Source organism: Nasonia vitripennis, assembly GCF_009193385.2.
Source record: "Nasonia vitripennis strain AsymCx chromosome 3 unlocalized genomic scaffold, Nvit_psr_1.1 chr3_random0004, whole genome shotgun sequence".
Taxonomy (NCBI): domain Eukaryota; kingdom Metazoa; phylum Arthropoda; class Insecta; order Hymenoptera; family Pteromalidae; genus Nasonia; species Nasonia vitripennis.
In genome coordinates, this window is record NW_022279623.1 from 774346 (window position 1) to 800518 (window position 26173).

General features: G+C 47.4%; 1 protein-coding gene across 3 annotated transcripts in view; it reads left to right on the forward strand.

Annotated features, from left to right (window-relative positions):
• The window catches only part of LOC100119928 (alpha mannosidase I), a 273587-nt gene that overhangs the window by 214621 nt on the left and 32793 nt on the right, over window positions 1–26173 (forward strand). Inside the window, exons 2-4 of one of the 3 annotated variants that reach the window (XM_003424266.3) lie at window positions 4519–4708; window positions 7730–8186; window positions 21332–21547. In XM_003424266.3, the coding sequence (XP_003424314.1) occupies window positions 7791–8186; window positions 21332–21547 (612 nt within the window). In that variant the 5' untranslated portion in view covers window positions 4519–4708; window positions 7730–7790. The remainder of the gene's footprint in view (window positions 1–4518; window positions 4709–7729; window positions 8187–21331; window positions 21548–26173) is intronic. The other 2 variants (XM_003424267.3, XM_003424268.4) reach the window with 2 other exon arrangements.

The following is a 26173-nucleotide window of genomic DNA, read 5'->3' on the forward strand; positions in this document are numbered from 1 at the left end:
TCGATCAATTTTTCTTCGATCTAGCTCAAATCCCTCGCACAACAAGCCCTTCTCCATTAAAAATGCAAGCTCAGCTATATATAGGTTCTCGAGCTGGCTGCTTTCCGCCCTTTAATCCCCCCTCTGGTGTGGGACAACGACGACGACGGCGACGACGACAACGACGAAATCGCGGCGGCTACATGCATGCTGTATGAGCTGTGCGCGCGGCTACTCTCGGGCAGCATAATAGGATTGCTCTCTCTCTCTCTCTCTCTCTCTCTCTCTCTCTCTCTCTCTCTCTCCCTCTCTCTCTCTCTCTCTCTCTCTCTCTCTCTTCCCGCAGAGGAACTTCGAACCCCCTTTGTTACAAGGAGCTGATTCGATTTCCGCGTTTCCGTCACCGCCGCCGTCGCCACTACCGCCGAAACTGACCGTGAATCAAATCTCCGTCGAATTATTCTTGCATTTACATCTTGTCGCGTCCCGATCCGACGAACTTGTAACGCTGTGGATTACCGCCGGAATCTTGCGAATTTCCTCCCTCTCTCACCGACACGCGAAAATCTCTTCGACAACTAATATCGAACGGTTAACATTCAATTACGCGAACGACTTTATACAGCGTGTATTCGTACTGTATATCCAAACGCGAGTCGAACACGCGAGAGCGACTATTACCGCAAGCCTGGCATTAAATATTCTCGGCCATCCTCCTCTTTTTTTGCACGCTTTACGCGCGTGCGCGCGAGGCAGATGTTTATGCGGCGGTCCACTCGTAAAGTTTTGCCGGGCCGATCCACTCCGCCTCGAACTTTGCGTGCGAAAATTCGCAGCGACAGAGTCTCTTCTTCGTTTTACTCCTGTTTCTCCGCTGCTTTTGTTTTATTGATATATACAGCCGAGGCTATAAAATACAAAACTGCAGCTCGCGCGGCGGTATATAAAATATGCTAATCGACGGGCGGCGGCGAACGAGTTTTGGAACTCGATGAAAATGCGTTTGGCACTTTATTTATACCTCGGGAGAGCTTATCGTTTTTTTTTCCTCGATTTTGTGATCTATTGTGGCGTCGTCGCTTTAACGAGATGGCCTGGAATAAAGTTCTTTGCTTGCGAGTCGGGATCGTGTATATAAGCCAGAAGGGGGGGGGGGGATATACGTACCACCGTGAGCATTTGGAATTACTCCCTGAGTTTGACTTGTTTATCTTCGCTGATTTTTTCGGCTGCGCGTGTTTTACTTTAAAACGAGTTTTTCGTCGTCATCATCGCTTACACCGAAATAGGTCACAGCAGTTTAAGTGCCGTCTTGGGGAGGAAATTAAAAACAATTCTTTCCACTGCATAGAATAATTCAACTTTCCGGGATCGATGCAAACGTTGCTGCTTCAAACGAATTTCATTCATGCAAAGAGCCGCTCCGATACGGCGAAAGACCGGCAGTTAATCTTTTATCGCGTTCTTTTAAACGTTCTCTCCTCCCGCAATCGGATCGCCCCGAACACCTTTCACAGCGCGGTGCGGGATAAAAATCCGAAACAAAGAAAAAAACAGAGAGAGAGAGAGAGAGAGAGAGAGAGAGAGAGAGAGAGAGAGAGAGAGAGCGAATAGAAAAAAGTGGGCTCGACGGGCAAGAATAGTTTTTAGAGCTCGAAATGACTACTTTAAAGTCCACTCTTTTAATTGCCCTTTGTTCGGCTCTCGGGCTCCGCGGCTAAACTTTCGTCCAGTCTATATACATGCGGCAGAGAGCGGCACGTACGCGCGGGCGCCTCGAGCCCTGTACCCTCCATCACACCCTCTCTCTCTCTCTCTCTCTCTCTCTCTCTCTCGCTCGCTCGCTCGCTCGCCGTCTCTCTTTTATCTCGTCCGTCGCTGCAGCAGCAGCAGCAGCAGCGCAGCCCCCAGATACGATTTTACGATCGCGCGCACCTGCATAATGCACGCACGCACCGCGACAAATTCACGCACACGAGAGAGGGAGAGTAATGAGAGCGAGCTTATCTCTGCAGGCTCCTTTGTCCGTAGCCGATATGCCCGCCTTCGATTTCCTTTTATCGAAATCGAAATGATCGACGAGCTCGGGATTACTCGCTCTTTAGGGGGATTATTTTCTTTCATTCGATGGCTGCACTGCTGTTTTTATCAATGTTACGATCGATGAAGCGGCCATTTTATTTCAGTTTGAAGCCGTCTGCGAAATAAATTTTGAATTCGATAGAACGTTAATTGATTTTAAGGACGCATGGAGGTATGCGCTCGTCGCTTGCGCGCGCAATTAGCGAGAGTGCAGCGAGTTATTAATTTTAATGAAAATTTTCGGCTGATTATTTCGGAGAACGTAGACAATTAATAATCGACGGCCGCGCGCGCGCTCATTCGCGAACTTTTATAAGGCCTCGGTTCAATCAATTTCGCGTCTTTTGTGCATTTTGCCTGGCGGAAATTTAATTTACCTTATGCACTGATGATCCGGCTATACTATACCACTGCGCGAAGATTAATATCATGATCCATCGTCGCTCGATCCGCGGATTTCGATTTCGCGAAACACAGAACGTCTGATATTTCAAATTATTCGACGAGAGTCGCGTGTATACTATATACAATTTGTCGCAACAGGCTGTGATCGATGGAAACGTCTTTGGCGGAAAGCCTCGTCTCTCCGGGCCTCGATTAACGAGCATTCCGGAAGAGAAGCATCGCGACGCGGCGATCAAACGAATTCGTCTCCAGGATTCCTAGGAATCTCATCGCGTCAATTCCGACGTGCACAGCAGCACCGCCTCTCGGCCGAATCTTCCATTAAACGAGAGGAAGAGATCGAGCCAGCGAGAGGGAAGAGCGATTGAAACTTTTTTTCACCTCCCTTAATTATTATCATTTGCTCGGTCCCTGTCCTCTTCTCGAGTTTTACGCTTTCCTGGAGATCTGCGCTCCTTCCCGTTTTCACTCGGTTAAATTCTTACCGTTTTTTTCTTGGCTCGTTGTTCGCAGTCTTGCAAGAGGGTTCCCCGGTATTCTCCCCGATATCGACTTCCATATCCGGGTAATCGCTACGGGATCCTGGAATTTACTACTACTACTACTACTACTACAACTACTATGCAGTGTCTTGCGGTCGCGGCGAGCTGTGTGCGTGTAAACACACGAGAGCGCCGTTGGCGACGGCCAGGTGCGAGCGAAATATTCGACAAAGAGCTGATGCTGCGGCCGAGCGCTGCGGTGCTGGTGGCGCCATCTAATTGCTTTCGGGATCGGACACCGCCGGCATTTTTGCGGCCAACGGATATCTCGCCTGTACACATTGCGTGCTGTGGAGTCTTACACATTATATAGTGGAGAGGCGCTGTATCAATGTATGGGAGTCGTTGAGTTGAGTTTTATTATTCCTCGATTTCTTGGAAAATCTTGATTGAAAATTCAATTCCGGATAAAGAACGACCTTCTCAAACGAATAAGACGCTCTCTGATAGGCATAACCTCTCGCACAATTTGCATTTAATTAGAACGATTTCCCGGAGAGTTTCCACGAGCCAAATTAGCAGAGCCGTACACCGCACACACACACACACACACACACACACACACACACACACTCGAAGTTTCCCGTAGCCCATACTCCCCTCGAATCGAATTGTTCGATCTTCATCGCGATTGTTCCAACGACCGGTCTATGGAGCAGTTCTCCGGATCGCAATAGGTTTAACGAGCATGTCCTCGCGATTTACAGTTATCCATACCTGGCCCTTTCTCGAGTCATTGGCTGTGCGCTCGACCGAGCGGAAGTCGTGTGCGCTACGGTGCAGGTCGGGATAAGTTTAAGTCCCGGCGAAAACAATTATTTTCGTCTCGCGGAATTTTCCCGGCGGCCAACTTCTGATGTGGATTTATCGGTCGCGGCCGGCTATATACACAGCCGCGCGAACTTTCATCGCGCTGTAACTTTATTCGATGCCAACTTTGGGAGAAATCAAATATCTTTCCCCCGTCGCGCGACAAGGAAAAAGTTGCGCTTTATGTGCTCGCGCGCCAGCTCTTTTGATGGATCGAGCTTTTTTTCGGCTGACGCGCGCTTGATTCGACGAGTTTCAATTAGTTTTGTCACCATTTATTATACGAGCGCGGGAAATTCGTGTATAGCTACTTGGAGTTTTGTTTTTGACGAGCGACTTTCTACTCGCATTCGATTGTAATATAGTGGAATAAAATAGCATTGGAGGTTTGCAAGGCCAATCAAAGATAGTTTGGATAAAAAAAAGAGTATTTTGGCAGTTTCATTAGCATGAGCAGCCCAAGCTGCAGCAGGATGAATAAAAGGAAGTAACTGTAGACCCGGAACAGTTTTCTTTCTTTTTCCATTCCTGATTTCTGTCGTATACTATCTCAATTTTCGTAAAAATGCGAAGACACGGTTACAAACGCTTCTTTCGCGCGCACGTATAGAGCATATCGATCTCTCGACGCTAATAATTTTCATGAAAAAATAATCCATTATATAATACGAGCGCGTCTCTCTTGTGTGTGTTTCCACAGTGCAACGGTAGAGGACTTCCATGCTCGTCAGGTGAAAGAGAGAGAGGATCGAGGCCCAGCGGACACGTCTCGAGGGTTGGCAGAAAGTAGCGGTAGCATTGCTTAAACAATCCCGACGACTCATAATCGAGCACTCGACTCGCGGTGCTTGAGCGACAGCCGCGCGCGCGCGACAACAGGTGGTTGACAAGTAAGTCCTGCATTTTGCCTCTCTCTCTCTCTCTCTCTCTCTCTCTCTCTCTCTCTCTCTCTCTCTCTCTCTCTCTCTCTCTCTCGTGCTCTACATAGCTATACGCTAAGCCACTTTCATCCCTCTCTCCGAATCGCACGAGCGCTTCTCCCGGCTTTTTCTTTTTTCCTTTTGAGATTCGTGTCTTAAATTGAGCAGCTGCGCGTGCGTTTCCGTCGAGCGACGAGCATGCATCACTCGAGAGACTGTGTGCCGTGGAAAAAAAGTACGTGTAATCGAGTAGCCGACGCAGTGCACTCGCTTCTCCCCTACAACAAAGCGCGAGACTTGGCAAAAAGTTCCCCCTACTTTTTCGAAGGCCGCCGCACACAATTCATCCTCCAACACTTTACCGCGTCGGCGCGATTAGCACTTCTTTTCCCCCACACTCGAACACACCCTTCTTTCCAATCTTGTACTTCTGGGGCTCGTTAGTCAATCCGCCGCCGCCGCTGACGACGACGACTCTGCTCTCGTGAACTCGACGGTTCGCGTAATTTAATCGCGCCCTCCGTGCATGTGTACACGAGAGCCGCGACTTAACCCAGATGTTCGCGTCAGAGACGACAACCACTGTGGGTATACGTATGTACGTGGAAGCCTCGAGGGCAGATTGCGCGGAATCCAAATCGATTCGCCGTTTTTCGAATTTCCGTTCTGTCGCGATTTAGCATATATATTCGGGGAGAATTGCTTTTCCAGATGCCCCGGGCACGATAAATAACGCCGGTTCTCATACATCGGATGTTGTCTCGCTTTTTGTATTTGCTTTTTTCCAGGGGTGCAGGATAATCGAGTTTTTGTAAACTAAACGCGAGACGCCGTGCGTCTGTATGGGAGGAAGGCTAAAAGTTTCATCAACACAGCCTTACAACCTAATAGTGTACGAGGGAAACACGAAAAATCACTTCGGGAAATTCCATTTTCCTTCTTTCACGAATTCATTCTAGCCTAGTTTCACTCCACGGATACACACTCGTCGTAATGGGCCGGCTCGTAAAAGCTCTGAAAAAACCATGAGCCTAGGAAAAAATGCCACCGATACATGTATTGACTTTTGGCGGGAAGATTCAATTATGCATTCGCATCGGGGCGGGATTGAGAATTCGGGATGAGTGGAAAAAATATCGCAGGGGTGGAGGCGAACGGTGTGTGTCCTAATAAGCGCAAAGAGCAAATGGGCTGTATTGATGAAAATAGGGTTCTAATGAAACGTTTGATCAATAATTCACTTCCTGATGGACGAGCTCTTTTTTCCTTGGATTCTCTCGACACGACGATTTTTGTAATGTTCCCGACGTACGGGCGCGTCGTGCAAAATATCGCGTAGGCCTCGTGGTATGTGTGGCCACTTGAATACTTGAATATTTTTTTCTCCCTCGACTGGATACACCCGGTAATTGGAGAGACCGCGGGGCGAGGATAAGCCGAGATTTTCCTGCGCGGACGTGATTAGGCTAAAACAAGCGAAGCTCGTTGGGAGCATGTTGTCCGGATCGACTGCCATGAAGTGAAAGCATGGAGTCGTTGTTCTGCGCTTCGGTCGAGCGGGCGTGCGGATGGGAGTTTCAGTTATTGTTAGATTTATGGTTGACAACGAGTTTGCGTGCGTTTAGGCTAAGATTTTTTTTATGTATGCGCTCTGTTCCTAAGTCTTGCGAAAAATATACGGGCCGAAGAAAGATGAGGAAACCGGGGAATGGAGGAGACTACACAATGATGAATTACACAATCTGTACGCGTCACCAAATATTAACAGAATAATAAAATCGCGCAGATTGGGATGGGCAGGGCACGTAGCGAGAATGGGAGACGACCGTACGGCAGCGCGTGTCATGAAGGGCAGGCCGATGGTAACGCGACCTCTAGGTAGACCTAGACGTAGATGGGAGGACAACGTAAAAGCGGATCTAGTAGAAATAGGACGGGTGGGTGTCGATCGGAGAGGTGCATCTTGGGTGGGGTTGACACAAGATAGGGCAACGTGGAAGGCTTGCGTAGATGAGGCGATGAACTTTCGAGTTCCAAATGCCATATAAAAAAAAAAAAAAAAATGCGCTCTGTTCCTCGCGTAGGTTTTTCTCGCAAGAGCGCGCGCGTCACCGTGTTTACTCAGCGCCGGGCGCGGAGTCGGGTCCGATTTTTTATAACTTTTTGCGGAGGGAAAATTTCGAGATTTAGATGCATCGACATCTGGCGATTCAAACCGGCGGACGAGAGCCGGGAAGGGGAACTCGAGTTTTGGGGACTTTGCGGGGGCGAGCGTCGCCCTGTGTACTCTGCGGGGTCAGTCTGAATCGCGACACGGAGCTGAAAGCTTCGTCTTGTAGTTTTTGTTAAAATATAGTTTTTGCATTTTCTAATTAAATACTTACGAGTTTTTATTTTAGTTTGCTTTTTAATTGTATAAGTTTTTATCCCTTTATTATTTTCAGTCTAATCGATTTTAGCTTGATTTCATTTTTTATAGTTTAAATAAATTTAGTCATTTTTTATTAGAGGCGCGAACTCCGAGCGCGTCACTGCTCAGGTGAGCAGCCACATGTAAACTGCAGCGGAACGTTTCGGTAAACATCACGGTGAATAGCGAGTACGGGTATTTTGATATATGCGCGGGCATTACATCGAGCGCCCCAATTAGCGCGAGCATCGCTGCTGTTTGTTTATCTGCTTAAAACAACTCAAAAAACAGCGTAATATCAGTGCAGGCGATAACTGCATCAAAACTATATATAGCGAGCGACAGTCTACTTACCTTATTACTACATAACGGAATATCGATTGCTCTTAATGGTGACCGGTAGTATCTGCATAATTCACTCGGAAGTTCCAGGGCGCGCATAGTGGCATGTGCTCCCTAGAGCGCGCGTATAATAATATACCCTCCTCCGCCGCACGGCGCACTAAACTTGCGCTTCCTATGAAAAATTCACGCGGAGAATCGATCTCCCTCTACAAAAGCAAACGTCTTTCTCTTCGCAGAACGGACGAGTTGGAGGATCAGAGCGGCTGGAGGAGCAACAGCGTCAAGTGCAGCCCGACGATGAGGCTGATGCAGCGCCTGGCCATCAGCGGACTGCTGTCCGTCATGCTGATCGTCCTGCTGACGGGGACGTTCGTGACGAGGCGCGACCTGACGAGCGTCGTCGACCGAGGCGTCGGTCCGGAGGAGCGGAACGAGCAAATCAATCCCGCCTGGGTCCAGGACAACATCGTCCTCGACCCCGTGTACCAGCAGCAGAAGCTGGCCTTCAAGTCGGTCACGACGCCGCGGATCAACGTCGTCGTGAACGTGAGGCACAGGCATCCACCGATAGAGGAGCCCGTGCTAGAGCTCGAGCAGCCAGACGCAGCGCAGGCGCTCGGGCCCTACGTCGTCAAGCAGCCCAATCCACCCTTAGATGACGTCACCCACCAGCGCAGGGAGAAGGTCAAGGAGGTACGTGCGTTGCGATTCATTCTCTCTTTCTTTTTACTTACGGGGGGTTGCGCGATATGCTGACGCCGTGTACTCGCGAGAGAGCTCAATTTAGCCGAGGTGCTGTATTTACACAATGCTCTGCATGTCAGAGAGTTTCACCGCGCCGACGACAAACAAAGGTAAGGCCTTCGACTGTGTTCTCTTCGGAACATTATAAATACGCATCGACTCTGCGGACGACGAACAATAGACGTCGCTTCAGCGCTGCAGCCCCAAAAAGAAGAACAACAAGAGTGTATATTAAATTCTTCTCATTATCGATCAAGCCGCATAAAAATCGAGGAGATCCACTCCCCCCCCCCCCCCCCGCCCCGCGCCTGTCGCTAGTGCACTGCACACAGAGCCGCAAAAACAATTTTATTCGCTCCCCACTCTTCTTTTTTCTCCTTTTCTTCAAACCCTTTGACGAGGTTTCCAGTTACCCGCCGCTATAGCGCGCTATATTGCGCCGCGAGAAACTCCGCATACACACTCTCTTTATACCACACACCTGCGTGAATTGAGTGTATAGAGACAGGATCCTACAGTAAGCGGAAATTAAAGAGTCCTCGTAAGAGGAAATCGATGAGTCCTTTGTTACCGCCGATTCTTGTATACTATGTAGTCGAAAAAGAAACGGCGTATGCGATATACAGACTAATCAGAGGAAAATTCGCGGAACATTACACACTCGCGCGATTTGCTTTTCGATTTCCCCGCGCGCGCAGGATGGAAAGGCTGTTTTCGTAAGCGAGCGCGGCGAATCCTTGACAAAAGAATATCATCTCCTCGACGCCTTCGCGAGCAGATGTGCGCCGCTGCGAGGGAGAGAGAGAGAGAGAGAGAGAGAGAGAGAGAGAGAGAGAGAGAGAGAGAGAGAGAGAGAGAGAGAAGCGAAACGTCGCGCCGGAATATTTTTCCGAGAGAAAAATATTGGCTTTGGAACTCGTACATACGCACACACAGAGGGGCATGCGAAATAAAACATTTTACCAACGCGAGAGCGATTGTTTTCCCGCGGGCGGATCCTATGTATAAATTTTCATCGCCTGCGTACGGGAGAGCGAAAACGCGTTTTGATCTACATGTATTTCTCTGCAGCGCTCCGCGATCGGATCTGTTACCCCGCGGAATCCCATTTAAGACACGGCCGGCATTAGTTTCTTGCGCTTGTAAATGCAAATCGCGTATTCTGTAAAACAAGGCCAACCCTCCACTGTGTTATCGCGCAAGACGTGCTGCATTAGAGGCGAACTGTGTGCGCTTGCGCGCGCGCTAATTCTCCAATTCGATAAAATTTGCATTTTCGAAAATCTCTCTCGTACTGCATTAGCCTCGGGCAATTTGCATAAGACGTAGAAATCAACTCCCTTATTCTTCACCTCACCAAATTTAAAACGAAGATATAACGACGCGCCTAAGAGCAGGCGTCTCAAAATATCGCGGATAAGAACAGCTCCTGACTTAATTGTAGCGAAAATCTCATAGGTTATAGCGCAGAGAGCAAGCCGCTCATCTCGTAGGCCAGTCACGGGAGTGTAGGGCCTGCGAGCGAGGGCGTCGACGTCGCTATCTGGAAGATTGAGCACCAGGCGCGCTAGAGAGAGAGAGAGAGAGAGAGAGAGAGAGAGAGAGAGAGAGAGAGAGAGAGAGAGAGAGAGAAAGAGAAAGAGGCTTATCTTAACGGCTGCGGTCATTTACACGCAACCCTGAACTTCCTGATGTAACAATCGGGGCCCGTGTTGCCGACCACGGCTATCTCGGCCGCGCAACAATCGCTCTTTCCTTCGCCGAGCTACGTGTGTGTGCATCTATGTGTGCGTATGTATGGCTCAGCTGGTAGTAGAGAGAGAGAGAGAGAGAGAGAGAGAGAGAGAGAGAGAGCGAATTCAGTCGTACATACATTAGACGGACTCCTGTGGGGTAGTAAAGATCTCGCGGGGCTATTTCCAGCCGCAACTCGTATGCGCGCGCGACGGCTTTTTCTCATTCTAGTTGCTCTAGGCGGGAGTGCTAAGCTTCTGGGATCGTGGCTATGCTTCTCTTCGGCGTTTTTTATGAGCCTTTTCTTCAAACTTTTCATCGAGTTTTCGGTAAATCGCGCTTGATAGAGCCATTAACACGATGGTTCCGGTCACACATCTCGCAGCCACTTGGCCGCACGCAATCCGAGAGGGAGGGAGAGAGAAAAAAGTACGCAGACACACAGATACACTTACGCGCGTATATTCAATTCCCGGGCAGATTTACGCTAACGAGACAAAATTTCGAAACGAGTGTCGCTCCCGTCGATAAAGGACGCACTTGTCAAGCCCGCGTGTACACGCGAGCAGTTAGCCTCGTCGTCTTCGAAGCTGCAACAAAGTCGTATTGTCTACCGTCTTTCGGGCACAATAGCCGCCGCGGCGGCGAGAGCAACTCCCTTTAACGAGACGTTAGTTAAGTCCCCGAGAGCCGATGCCGCAGAGATGCGGCTGGTATGCACCAGTTGTATGCAGATCTGCGCATTGTTGCTCGTGACGCGGTTCTCGGTGTAAAAGTCCAACGGGCGTATCTTCAAAGCAGGGTGTTAGGTGACGCAATTTGTGCAACGCAACGTTCGGTTCGATAAATCCATCCGCGGCGTCGCGAGTCGAAACTGGTCGTGGAGCGTGACGAGTTTCACACGGTGCGCAGGTACACCCCCCTATAAATTAATCCTCGCCGCGCTGCGCGTTGAAAGGATCGCGCTTCTCGGAATCCCTCGCGCGCGGCGACAGATCGCGTCGCGCGCTGCATCGAAAAAAATGTTCGCACGTCTATCTCACCTCTAATAAGATCAGAAACTCCCGCTCGACATAGAATGAAACGCACAAAGCGCAAAAACCCGCGAGATTTCGAGAGCGCGGCTCGACAGGAGGAAGTGCAGGCAGCGAGCGAAAGAAAGAGAACCTGCACTTACTTTCATCCTCCGGTTACCCCGACCTCCGCCTCCTCCTGCGCGCACTTAGCAAAGATTAATTCGCGCTATTAGCCTGCCGAAAAGGGAGAGAGAGAGAGAGAGAGAGTGTGCGTGGCACAATGCAGCGACTCTCGGGCTGCACACAATAATAAACAAAGGCCCAATTATGCCGCGAGGTGTTGTGTGCCACCCGAGTGGACCTTGTTTCCCAGCGCAGCCGCTGGCCCGCTGCCATATACTATGCAAAGAGTCCGCAAGGAAGGTAAACACCACGAGACGCGAGAGAGCCCGAAGGGCTTGTAGGTGCGAGAGGAGGGAATTGATTATACTTAGCTCTACGGCGACGAGCGAGAGGAACTGCTCTCTCACCTGCGCTGCTTGTTTAACGAAAGAGTATGTGAGAACACGAGCTCGTACTGCGATGCGTATATACTATAGCCACTATACGCTGGACGGGTTTATTTTTGAAAAATGCCGCGCGAACGGAAGCTCGTTGGAAAATCAGGCTTTATACGGCGCGCCCGCGTAGTGCGAAACCGTGTTCGACGAAGTTCGTTCAGCTGGCGAGTTATACGAATTACGTGGCGGTTTTTTAATCAACGATTCCCCCGTATTTTTTCAAAAATCGCGCTCTTTGCTGAGCCGCGGTATCAGCAGTCGTTTGATTTCCCTCAGCGTAGTCCGATCGCGAGCTGATATGATATGAAAGAAAGCAGCCGCGATGAGAGAGAGAGAGAGAGAGAGAGAGAGAGAGGTTTTTCCGGCGTTGAGAAGTTATTAAAATTTCCGGAATCACTTCGGCCGCGGATATAATTCTTCTCCGCGCAATTTTCCCTGGTTTATCAAGCTCTCACTCGCGGGAGGGATTCATCTCTCTCGCCGCCTGCATCGAGTGGAAAAAAACCTCTGCATCGCGCCGTGAAAAGGTGGAACATAATTTTCCGCTTAGCGGCCGAGAAAAATTGGCAGTGAAACGGCGCCAGCTCCTTCCCTATTAGCGACGCCGCGCCGTTCGCGGATAATGAGATAAGCTCGTCTCCTTCCTTCCTTCCTTCCTCTGCGCCTTTTTTTGCCCCTCGTCCTTTACCTTTCTCACGCTCCTTCCTCCTCTCTCTCCCCCGCTAATTTCTTCCGCTCCCCGCATATGCCCTCTCTTTGCATCCATTTCAATAAATCGCCACTTCTAACTCTTTCCGGCTAATATAACGGCTTTCCGTCTCGGCTTCTTTGTCCCTGAAATTTCCGATGCAATTTGCATCGACGTAACGTTTGCGTTTTCTGCCTCGATGCGTCTCTCCGCGGTGATTTATAGCTCGCGAGCAGTCGATCTGGAAAAAAGGAGAGATACAGAAGAAGCTCGGCGATAAAGGTTTATTGATTCTTACTCGCTGCAGCGCTCGCGCGCGTGTAATAAGTCTTATATATCGCGGAGCTGCGCTGAAAAATAGGATAGCGATCTATCATCCGCCCGAGATTGCCCCTCCTCGCTGAGCGCAAAAGCGTGAAATCGCGATGCTGCATAGTCGACTTGCGTAAACGCCGGCTGATGTCGCGCAGAAATATATATTGAAGCTGCGCTTATTATTTAATTACGGAGCTCGTCACTCTCCCTCGGCACGCTGACCCGTCGGCGCGCCGAGAGATGGAGCAAAGATAAGCCGGAAACACACAGAGCGTCGGATCGATCCTCTCCGCGGGGAATTAATTAGCAGGGTTAATTGCCAAGTGCAGTCAGTCGTAGCTCTGGCTTCGTCTTACTTGCTCCGCGCAGAGATTGTCGATCGTCGTCGGACGATTATCATCATATCCGCCTCTCGCCGCCCTCTCGCTCGCGCGCGCCTTCCGTGTTAATGAATAAATCGGCATTCCAGTCGTACACTCGAGAGGGAGAGCAATTAGACGCCTCGAGACGACGGCTGATGCTTCGTTAATGCAGTTTGCCCGATCTTAATGCGAGCGTAATCGGCGCACTTGAGAGCGAGAATCTCGCCAATTCGAAGGTGCGCGCCGATGCGTGAAATCGAGCAGGATCTTCGCTGATGCCGTTTCCGCTGATTTCGACTATTGAGCAGGACCACACGCTGTATTAATTTTAATAGAAAATGTACGAACGCTCGAAAAAAGAGACGTCAGTGTTGCTCGTGTAACACGACAACACCCGCACATCCCTCTCTTTCTCACCCAAAACTCGAGAGCTCGACGTAGCTGAAAAATCGCGCAGTATCCGAGAAGGCGAAAGGGAAAAAGAGCTCGCACGTAACAGAGAGCTGAACATCGTCGGTGCACTGCGCGTCGAGCGATCCGGCCTGAAGCTCAATGACGTAGAGCGAGAGTGTGTGTAGCGGTAGTGGCGCGAGAGCGATACATTGGAAACGAAGCGGAGACGAAGTGGATCGAGTTAGTAGTATAACGTTGGCGAATTTCGCGCAGCGACTACGTACACGCACGCACACATGCAGCGGCGGAATTGCAGCCAGGGGAGGTGCAGGAGAGGAGAGAGGCCGAGGAGCAGCGCGACGCAGAGAGCGCGGGCTAATGGTTTAATCCGAACGTGGATGTTAAACAGATTAGCGCAGCCCCAGCTTCTCCGAACAAATTAGCCGCAATTACCGCGGATAATGGCCAGTGACAGACTCGGCCTACGCGTCGTTTTCTTTTCCCGCGCGCCGCGCTCGCTTCTCTCCTTTTTTATTCTTCGCATACGCGTTCGGGTTTAGAGTACACGTACGTACGTACGTTCGTATGTATGAGGGTATAGGGCGCGCTGCAAAAATGCCTGTCCGGAGAATGTTTCTGCTCGGGATCGCTTAACGAGCAATTAAGGGAAGGAGGCACCTGCGATTAATCAACGTCATTCGCTCGCTCTCTCTCCCGACTTCCGCATTAAAAATGTCTGATCTCGAGACGATTATTCGTCGGCCCTTAGTTATCTCTCTCTCTCTCTCTCTCTCTCTCTCTCTCTCTCTCTCTCTCTCTCTCTCTCTCTCTCACACACACACACACACACACGCTCGCTCGCGCTCTATCAATCGGATTCCCTGGCTCGGCTTTCTCTCTTTTTCATCACTCTCGGCTTGCGCGCGCGCGCGATTGTGAGATCGGGGGATTATCTCGCTGTAGCGACGGCTAGCTGCGAGTCGCGCTTTTCTCTTTTGCGTCAATTGGCAAAATCAGCCGGACTGCGACGAGAGACGAATTAATTAAAACGCGCGACTCGACGCTTACGCGCTGCCAACAAAAAGGGAGCGATGTACATTTCGACAGGCTGTTCAACTCTCGGGAATGAAAATTCGATTAAATCCATCCCCGCGCCACCTCGGCACATATGCGCAAATCCACAACCGACAGTACACAACTCGGGTGCTGGAAGTTGAGAATTTCAAATTGAGGGCACACCTATCAGAGCAATTTTTCGGTACCTTTCAATGCGAGAGAATGCGCGCGTGCATGGTCGATCGCTTGCCAAACTTTTTTGCAGGGAAAATTCTCTCAGTTGAAATTCTCTCACGGTAATTTAACATTGGGGAAAATTAACGAAAATTAGCCACGATTCAACTTTATCCACTTAGTGTCTGAAGGCGTAATCCGAAAATGTGTATTAATAGGATGGAATTATCAGAAAAGAGGTTTAATTTGAGGGTTGGTGAGTTAAAAATAGTTGCCGAGGTCAAAAGTTGTCTATGCTTGAAAATAGTAACAACCCTGGTAGAAACGGTATCCAAGTTATTTGGAAGTTCTGAGGTTGTCAATCTCAGAACTTGGTAGTTTTCTTTGTCAGTTTTTGTTACAAGATGTAACGCGTTTTATCCTAGTTCTTTGGCAGTTTTTTAGATTGAATATTCATTTTCTTCCGAAGATAGTTGGTGAAATAACGCGACACAGGTGCACGTGGTAAATAGCGATTCGAGGTTAGAATTGGAAAATTATTACTATAGCAGGCTTGTATTCGAGTTTTTTTTTAATGAAAGTATATAGAATAATGATTTGCATCCGAAAAATTTTGAGTGACCTGGGACACGAACCCGAGCCCTGCACAAGCAAAGCCGTACGCCTAAGCCAACCGAGCCAAGTAGACGTTGTCATTTGACCAACTATCTTGGGCATTAATTTTCAAAAACAGCTCGATCTAAGAACTGCCAAAGAACTAGGATAAAAAGCGTTACATCTTGCAACAAAAACTGACAAAGAAAACTACCAAGTTCTTAGCTTTTTCACCATTTTAAATCAGCCAATTTCTACCAGGGAAATTACAAATAATATTTTTTATGAAATTCAGCGATTTTTTTCTACTTTTTTTTAAATTCATATAACTTTTGATTCAAACTGTCAATTTTAATCATTCAGAGCTCAAATTAAAGCTCTTTTCTTCTATTTTCATTAAAAAAATTTGGATTAACATTTCAATTTTACAATCAACTATTATATATATGCCTATCAATTATGATCGTTTTTTGGCAATTTTTATCTTAGCTGGTCGTAAAATAAAAATCTTAATCTAAATTTTCAAAACGAAAGCAGAAGAAAAGAGCTACAATTCGAGCCTGGATTGTCGAAATTGACCGCTGGGATCAAAAGTTATAAGGATTTTAAAAATAAAAAAAATCTTTAATTTTCGTAAATAATCGAAAAATTGGCGATTTTTTCCCATTTTCAAGCCTAAACAACTTTTGACCTGGGAACCATTTTTAACCCACCAGCCCTCAAATTAATTCTTTTTTCTAATACTTCGATTCTATTAAAACTCATTTTTTGATTGCGCCTCCAGACAAAAAGAGTCGATTTTCTGGTTTTCGTTAATTTTCCCCGTGTTAAATTCGCAAAAAAGTTTGGCAAGCGATCGGCGATGCACGCGAGCATTTTCTCACTCTAGATGGCCCAAAGAACCAAAAAAGTTGGTGTGATAGGTGTGTCCTTAATTTAAAATTCTCAACTTCCAGCACCCGAGGTGTGTACTGTCGGTCGTGGATTTGCACATACATAGTAATAAGCCAGGAGCGGATTTCCCCCAATAACCGCATTAACATCATAAAGCTACTTTAGTGCCGGCCCATATCCGGGAATATAAAAATAAATCAAGCGGAAAGAAGGCCTCTGCACACACGGACGCGTAAAAACAATGCACGCGCGCGTGCGCGCGAATTTTTAACGCGCCCCGCGCCTATTAAACGCAGCGCCCGCACGCACGGCTATTTAATTCTTTCGATAAATCCGTCCGTGAATTTTTACATCGTACACCTCTGCATCCATACATACGCTTTGTTTCAATCGGGCGCAAGTGCGTACGCGTTGGAGGGAAAAAAGGAATGGCTGCAGGAGAGAGAAAGGACTCTCGGCGTGGCTGCTTTTCATGAGCCCTCTCTGCGCGTGTGTATTATAAAGCCTCTAAATTATGCTGTCGTAAAAACGCGAGATCGTATGTATGGGAGTGGATGAAGCTCGTTTTATGCGCTTTTCCACCCCGAAAAAGTCGGGGTCGCGAGCAGGAATTTTTTAGACGGCTTTTTTCGGGAAAAGGGAGAGAGAAAGTAAAGGTATTTCGGGGATGTTTGGAATTTGGCACGGGCGAGGCGGAGCTTCGGAGTCGGTTTAATTTATTTATTATTCGGCGCTTCCTTTAAGAGGTTTCGAAACCCAACTTTTACCGACCGAGTCGACTGAACAAGCGCATGAAAAAAATTGACTTGAAACTAAATAAATACAATGAATTACGAAAAACCAAGAGTTAGTTACCCTTCCTTTTATAAACATCTATCGGTGTGCCAAGTTCCAAATAAAAACATTAAAGCAATAATAAATGACATTTGAACGAAAATCAGTAACCGCAGCGAGCATATGCTGAGAATTTCGCATATGCACGCTGCGGTTAATGATTTTCGTTCAAAAATGCCATTTATTATTGCGTTAATATTTTTATTTGAAACCTGGCACACCGATAAATGTTTATAAAAGGAAGGGCAATTAACTCTTGATTTTTTATAATTAATTGTAAGTATTTGTTTAGTTTTCAGTAATTTTCTACCCAGCACTCGTACTGTCGGTAAAACTTGGGTTTCGGACCACCTTAAAGACGGTCACGTTATGCGAATACCTCGTCGGCGCCTTCAAATTTCGCTATACAAAATTATAAAACCCTATACGCTCATGGGTGCCAGCGCCGAGCTCACTTTACAATTATAGGGTTCGCGCGCGCGTACAGTAATCGACGATAATTGCTATATTCATAATTAAATTAGCCGAAGAGACCTGTATTGCGACAAGAATAATTCGAATACTCTAATGAATTCACATTCGCATATAACGGTGTAATGGACGGGCGGGGTCAATCTCTTAATACGACGAGTCAATCTGTTAATCGTACGTCTGCCAATCCTCCTCTCTTAAAAAAATTATGGTCTTTGTTGTGAAGCATTTAATACGTGATTCTGATTGGTTGCTGGTTGGTTGCCTAGTCAACGAGATCAGACCGCGCTTTAAATTCATAACCCTCAAAACAGTCATAACTCTTAACCCTGGTAGAAATGTTTAAAGTGTTTAAAATGAAATGTGGAAACCTTGATAACAGATAAAATATATGTAATATAACTAGCAAGAAATTTTAGTAAAAATTAATCATTACCAAGAGTGTGTAGTATTACAACATGTGTATTGAAAAGTGGCACCCTAACCCTATTTGAAGTAGTAATAAAGTGTGTGAATATTATTTAGTTTTTTTTAAATGTCAGTGAGAAGTTCAATTAAAAGAATAAAGAGTTTGAAGATATACTGTGTCTCTGTGTCCAAAGTCGCCCTCGGTGAGGTTTGAGTGGTGAATTTAAAGAAAAGTTAAGTATCCGAGTCAGTAAGTTTAAGTCTATCATTATACAATGCTCTTTGAATTGTAAAAAGGCTACTAGACATGTTACCTAGAAATATGTAACCTAGATGATTCTGATTTAACTGTTTTCGTTCATATTTTCACATCCAGGCTCATGCGAATTTTTTAATTGAGCAGGTCAAATTTTACTTATAGCCAGTTACGCATAAACTACTATCTCTAGCACATTGTATTTCTAGTTTCTAGCATATTTTTACATGGAGAAAGTGCATTGCATTGAAAATGCATATTTTGCATATAGATTTCTTTTTCGATTGTGAAAAGATATTTAAAGTTGAATCGACCTTAACTGAAAAACTTCTGATTTCGACTCCGACACTGATGTGAATGCAAACTCATGCTATACGACTAAATAATTATCATGGGTATTGTAGTCGAACACATAAGTATTTCAGTTAACGTTGATTCAACTTTAAATATCTTTCCACAATCACAAAAGAAATCTGTATGCAAAATATGAGCTCTCTAGACCTGTTAGTTTTCGAATGAGAAAAATGCAAAAATGGAGAAACAGGTTTCTGTTTCTAGATGGTCCAAAGCTTTTTTATAATGTAAATAAATGGCATTGTAATGATAGACAAACCCACTGACTCTTATACTGAACTTTTCTTCAAATTCACTATTCAAACCAATGATGACGACATTGAGCATTATTGATATATTTATTAAAAACTAGTTTTGAGGGATTTAGTAACATGTTACACGCAAAGTGCGCCTTCATTCCTAGTCGTTCTAAAATATTCATTCGAATTTTGTATACAAACGACAGAAATTTACCTACAAAATCGTGGATTTCCGTCCCAAATCGATCGCTCTTGCATAACAGTTAGCTTCTGCAAAACATTTCGCAGAATCCGTCCGCTCTCTCGGAAAATCGTCGAAAAAGTAAAGCTCATCCCAGAAACGTCACCGCGCACAAAACCGCAACAGCTGACTATCTCAACCGGAAATCCCAGGCCCCGACGTTCGCTCTCCCTCTCTCTCTCTCGCGCGCGCGCGCGCGCGCGCAAGAAAAAACAATCCTTCTCTGCGAAGAAGAAAACACGCCGCGACTATTCGCAAAGAGCCGAGTTCCTTCGTGATGAGCTCTCTGCGGCTTTTTTCGCTGCGCTTCTTTTATTCTTTCGGGCCCAGGAGCGCATCCAAGTGCAGCAGCTGATGAAGAAAATGACGGACGGAGTGCGAGATCGCGGCGGGGCTTTTTATCGCGCTCGTACTCGGAAACGTGTAAAATAGCCGCGAGCGCAGCCGGCCGGTTACGCGCCACGCGGGCAATCTCTTTCCTAGCTCGCGTGTGTGTAAAATAATAAGAGGCTTTTCCAGAAATATAAACGCGCTGAATTTCGAGAGGTATGTTCTCGCTTCGCGGACAATCGCTTTCTCGGCGCGCATTATGCTTACATACGAAAATGATTATGAATGCCGGTATAGCGTCTGAAGCGGCTCTCGTATACAGTCTCGCGGGGCGAAAACACATAACGCTAAATAATGAAAATGGAATCCCTCTAGAAATGCATAGAACGCACTGCGCGCGCACATAGCAGAGTATGAAGAATTCACAGGAGCCAGCTTTTTATCCTCCCCTGACTCTCTCTCTCCCTCTCTCTCTCTCTCTCTCTCTCTCTCTCTCTCTCTCTCTCTCTCTCTCTCTTTCTCGCGCGAGCGCAAAGTGATACTGCAGCGGATTTTATTACTGCCAACGCAGTAAACTCAAAGACGCGCAGCAGCGGCGCCGTATAAAATATACATGTAAAATACTTAACGCCCGTGGCGTGCGCGCACGCGTTTTACAAGTCCATTAACTTTGCAATTCCACGGATAGAGCTGCGCGGGAAAAAGTAATTCGCTCGGAAAATGCTAAACGCGCTCGCGCGACGAATTTTAAACGCTGATGCAGCTGCGCGCGCGAGCCTCGTTATATCGGCGATCATTCGTCGCGCGCGTCCAGCTTCCTTTGTCGCCGCAATTATACCAGTTTTCTTGCGGCTTCCGCGTCCCTCATCCGTTAAGGGCATCAGCGGTAGCCCGATCGAGGTTCTCGTTTGCCGCTGCTTTTCTTCGCGTGTGTACGGCGTGTGTCTCGAGAGACGTCCGACACCGAGGATGCCTGCCACGGGGATAATGATGATTAATTGATTTCTTTGAGAGAAAGAGAGCGGGCCGATGCCCTTATTGCGCGCTCGATCAAGCGAAAACGTATGGCCTGCGGAGAGCCGATGGGCGTGAAATATTTATTTTTCATTACCCCGCGTAGTGTGCTCATTGAAAAATATATAGCTCGCGTCGCGAGCGAATATCTTTTATACGCACACAGAGCGCGCGGACTCGCAGATTGGATTCTCGATTCGGTCAATATCGCATTATCAGAGCCCTCGGAGCCGTATATATTGTTAGGCGAGTAGGCGGTACTCCGCCGCGTGTCTCCGTAGCTCGAATTCGAATATTTATGCGGATAAAAGCGCGCGAAATATTCTTGCAGGAGCTGAAACGCTTAGATTACGCTCGCCGGAATAAGCTGGCATTTCGGGGCAGGAAAGAGAAGCGCTGACCCCGAGACTTTTCATGGAAAGTAATCCGGACGGCGCGCGCGGATCGATTTAATTTCCTGCAAGCCAGACTAGGGGGGCGAAGAGGCGCGGAGAAACTCGAGGAGGGATGAAAAGGGAAAATGAGAAATCGAATAAGTGCGCTCTCGCGTTGTTGTCGCCGCGTCTTTTCTTTCTCCCTCTCCGCCGCGGCGGCGGACCAAAGCAAAGTGCAAATATATAAGAGACGCTCGGCAGCTGCCGAGAGTTATGTTCATTGTCCTTCATGGCTTCTTTCGTACAACAACGCGATGAGGCCACTTTTGTTGGATTTCCAATTTAGCCGCCGCGACACGGTCTTGCGTATTTCACAGCGAGTGTACCTATAATATAATAAAGGAATATCTGCGTAACTCGATTTTGATATTCGCTATACGGTTTGGCTGCGATGTAATATAAGAACGGCGGCATATCGGGTAATCCGATTTACGGGATCGGGATAATGCTCGTGTGGTTATCACGATAATCCGTTACCTGCGGCTCGCGGATCAAATTGGATCCGAACGGCGCTCCTGATTACCTATATTATAAGGATTACGTAACGACGTTGCGGCTTCGCATGAAAATAGAAGTTCTACAAGGACTGATTTCATCACAGTACCGCGCACGCATGCATAAATAATCTTTTGATGCGGATGCGCGAATTCAGGCGAATCATTCGCCACCGAGGACGCTGCATACAAGATTAATCGCTGATCGCTCCTTTCTTTCTTCCCTGTTGCAGATGATGAAGCACGGCTGGGACAACTACGTGCGCTACGCCTGGGGCAAGAATGAGCTGCGGCCAATCTCGAAGAGGGGCCACAGCGCCAGCATCTTCGGCACCTCGACAATGGGCGCCACCATAGTCGACGGCCTTGACACCCTCTACATTATGGGACTTCACGAGGAGTTCAAGCAGGGCCGCGACTGGATCGCCCAGAATCTCGATTTCGATATCGTGAGTACAATTACAGTATTAAACTTTGGGAATTGCCTCCGCTGCGTCTATAGAGGCCGCGTTCGATTTAATGCAGGAGAGTCTAGCACCGGGGAGGCGAATGCCATATAGCGTCTGTAGGCCGCGCCCTAGGCAATTCCGATGTTTATTTTTGCCTATTCATCTACGCGCCGACGCCCGCTGGTATAAAGTCTATTTGAGGATTCGAATCGAGAGGATAATATTGTGTTCATCGCTCTGCGATGATTATTGCAAAGCTTTTCAATCGCGTATATAACCAAGCATGATTATGAATATGATTGGTCGTGGGATCCCCCGGAGTAACGAACTACGTCCCGCTGCAGCACATGAAGGATCTCGAAAAATATATTCCACTACATATTTCACTCGGAGCGGCCGCGAGAGAGAAATTTCGAATCGAAGCGCGAAGGGAAAAGCTTCATTTTCTCCATCCTTTACGTTTCCCTCATATTGCCTGCTCGGCGCTTTATATAAAGCTGACGTCTGCCGGGAGAGAAATAACAACGTGCGGAGCAGAGATTTTCTAAAATATTTCGCGCTCATCCCTCCGGCTAAGTAGCCTCCGGCGTCGATTCGCTGTACTCGCTGCAGCCGGCGAGAGTATATGTAGGAGCGAGGGAGCCGAGGCGAAAAGCAGTTCAAAGTATAACGGACACGTACCTTACACGTACATTACGTCTTTTCTACTTTCCGGATTTTCCTCCCGCCCTCGACCATTCACCATTTCGACGCGATTCTTCAGGGGAGAGGATTTTGCACGCGCTACGAGAACCTTCGTTTCGTCTTCTTCTTCTTCTTCTCTTATTTTTTGCGAACTTCGCGTTGTAATATTAAATTTTCGATCGACCAAGATTAACTCGGTTTTCCGACATTTTTACGGGATTCTCGACAAAGTATTCGGAATATCAACAAAATTTGTAGACACGAAAATTCCTCACATATTTCGGCGCTACATCATATAATATGGAAGCTGTTGAAATATCGAGAAGCGAAATACCGCTCTTCTCTCTCGCTCTCTCCTTAGAACTCGTTCGAATTCAATTATCTCGTCCCTTTCATTTCTCCCACTTATTTTCCGCGCGCACCGCACTCTCATTTTTCCTCCGAGCTCTCCTCAAAGTGACACTAAAAGTCACGCTCTCCTCGATTGTCAGTTCTCGCGTCCTGCCCCTCTCGCTTGGCGCGCACATCTCGTTAAGATTTTTCGCCACGGAAAATATATACCCGCACACTTCAGAGGGAGAGAGAGACGCCGGTACCTATTATCCCTTTCGCACGTTTTATTTTTCAATTTCTTCGCGCGACCTCGGGATAAAAAGACGGCGGAAAAGGGAGAGAGGGAGAGCGATGTTTTAATCGTTGAACCTCTTGCCGTGAGCTCCATTTGAAAATTCTGCATTGCAAAGGACTTTGCAATTTACACCGCAAGTTTCCAGGCCAGAGAGCACGTGTATAGTGTATCTCTATATACATCGGTGTCTCGCTAGCGCGCGCGAGATGATGAAAAGTGCCGGGAGTCGTATAATCCTGCGCGAGGAGCTGCGCTCGGGAAATATATTTTTCTATATACATGTATAGTCGCCGAGGGATTGAAATTTCATTCAATTAATTCGCGCCGGCTGCGAATAATCAAGTTTTTGTACTTTTCCATTAACGAGTAATTGAGATAAGAAAAAGGCCAAGCCGCGTGTAATGGATGAGAAATTCTTCGAGTGTAATGAAGTCCTTGATTAACTCCTTTGATGAAAAGGAAAAAAAGTTATGCCGGCTGGCGCTCCTTTTTGCCTATTAAAAGTACTTAGCGAACACCGTTACTCTGCAAACAGGCCGTTTTTCCACCGATACGAGCTGTGGCTTTCACGCTTCGATGTAAATTCTTCTCGTATACGTTCATTCCGCGAATTTCCCAACAACTGCCGAATGCTTCGATATTTTTAAATTATTTTTGTAATAGTGAAATTTTTAGCTCTGTTAAAACTGCATAGAAATGTATTTCGAGGTGTTTGGAATTCAAATTATGCGTTTTCAATTAAAAAAGGTTATTTGAAAAAAAAATAAAAATCTCCAAAACTAAATTCTAAGGACTTTGGACTACGTTTCTAATTTATGTAAAGTTATATAATGTTTACAAGTATTAGTATTGTAATTTTTCTTATATTTTAAAATGTAAAAAAAAGCTATAATTTGAAAGAAGCAAAAAAAAAATGAAATAAAAATTTCGAATGCATCTTCAAGAGATTTTTTTCTTAATTCAATTATGATATCTGGTTCTTGAGTCAAATAACTTGCTACTTATGCATTATTTTGATTACTTACATCCCTATAATTATGCTAATTCAAAGTTTTACAAGGGGTACCGGATTATTCACACACAATAAGTATCTATGAATATCTGAATCCGCCCATAAATAAATTCTCGCGGCAAAGTGCGAGAAGAAGTAGAAGAGGAAGGAAGCGCCATCCAGCCGAAAGAGGAAGGAAGCTCTCGAGAACACTTAGCCCCGAAAGTCTAAGCTAGCTCGCGCGCGATACTTTCCAAAAGAACGTCGACGACGACAGGGAGGAGAACCTTTCTTTTCTCGTAGGATATAAAGAAGCGAAAAAAGTGACCGGTGAGGTTCGGGCCGGTAACTAATGCACAAGCCTGACAAACTGCATGTATACCGAGGACCAGGGCTAAAAACCAAGGCCGCTTGTCGTCGCAGCACGCGAACTCTCCCGAGGAGATCCCGGGATAATCCCTGGGGAACAGGACGACGACGGCAGCTGCCAACGGCAAATACCTGGAAGGTCCCCGAGAGCGGCCGACTTGTTTGACAAACAAGTGTTTTCAAAATAGAGATCGAGTCAGGAAAAAAGTTTCAGCCGGGCCCGCCTATTTTTCTTGTCGGCACGGGTGTGGGACGAATGTTTGCGCGATCGACTTGTGGAAAAAGGAGAAACTTCATTTCCCCTCCCGAGTAGACTTTTTCTACAAATCATCTGTCCGCGCGACCCCCGTGTGCCAGTTACCCCGCGGGCACGCGCGCGCGGCTCTAAGAAATTAATAAAGTTCCATCGGGCTTTACAGTCTTACGAGTGGACTTTTATTCATCGTTCGGACGTCGATAATAATATAGCTACGACTTATTAATCCTTCGAACTAAATTATTCGCAGCCGTAACGGCAATAAACAAAATCAGCCCCCTCCAAGCACAAACTCTCGAGCGTTCCGTCATAAAAGTGGAGCGAGGGAGTAACGCGAAATTCCGAGCTGCTGCTGCTGTCGGCGAAGTTCGGCTCTCGAGGAAAATGTTTATTCGCCGCAACATTCCCGCGACTAATTCGTCGCCGCCGCAGCGCGCGCGCACGAGGGCGCCATCAGGAATCAAGCGCGTGTGTGGCGACGAGTTGCTCTCTCGCGTTCGCGCGTTCTCTGCACTTTCCCAAGTAAGTTGCGTGTGTGCGTCCCCGTCCTCTCTCTCTCTCTCTCTCTCTCTCTCTCTCTCTCTCTCTCGCTCTCTCTCTCTCTCTCTCTCTCTCTCTCTCTCTCTCTCTCTCTCTCTCGCGGCATTAGGGCGGATTTCTAAAGTGGATAACTTGGCGAATTAGTCTCGTGAGCGACCGCCAAGACGAGAACCGCATAGTTGGCCGCCGGCGGCTGCTGCTACTACTACTGCTGGTTTGTCTGTGTCCGAGCGCACGACCCTTAGTCGAGCCTGGTATTCCCTCGTTTCTCTTGCCGCTCCGCAGTACGCGGATGACTTCCGGGGGGTATTTTTCCAGCGCGACACACGGATGCCTTTGTACCGCCGTGGGATCGCCGGGATTTTTCAAAAAACTCGCCTCACTGTCATATTCCAAACGTTGGAATTTTCGCGTCTATCGCAGGTCAGCTGAATAGTTTATACTCTGTGAAACGCGATACGTGCTTATGAATGATTCGTCCGAATTCGAGTGCGCGGCGATCCGCTCAATCGAGTCCATCGAATATCTATTAACGGAGTTCGGACCGCACATGCATCTAGAACATATCGCAGGGCTAATAGCCGAAAAGCGAATCGATCCCTCTGACTAATGCGATAACGACCGCTCGAAAATCCTTGCACATCGGTCGTATACGCTGCGCAGTCTCTTTCCATTATATACAGGAAGCGAAAAGCGCCGGCAAAAGCCACACAAAAATTACCTCTCCATTAGCTCTCTTCTGCCGAGATCCTTGTCTGGTTCGGCATAATTCCGATAAATTAGCTAATAAATAAACCGCCTACGGGATAAAGCCACGTCGCAACGACGGAGAGGGTCCGAGAGGGGAAAAGAAGAGGGGGATGCGAGGGCAAGAATGGAGCGCCGTCCGCTGAGCAAGTGCCACCGCGGCGATTTCGATAGGCGATAAATTCGCCGCGTGCAGCTGCCAGAAAGTAGCAGCGCGGCCTTTATGTGTGCGGCATTGTAAACCCGCGGCGCAGGCGCCGGCAGCGAGGTCCGCTCGCGCATTTACATTGTTCAGCTCTACAGCGGGACGGCGGCGGCATTTTTAATGGAGAGAACAGCGCGCTGCAACGGACTTTCTTCGACTGAGTACAGCTCTGCACGACACGCGACCTTGGCGCAAGGAATGCAGTC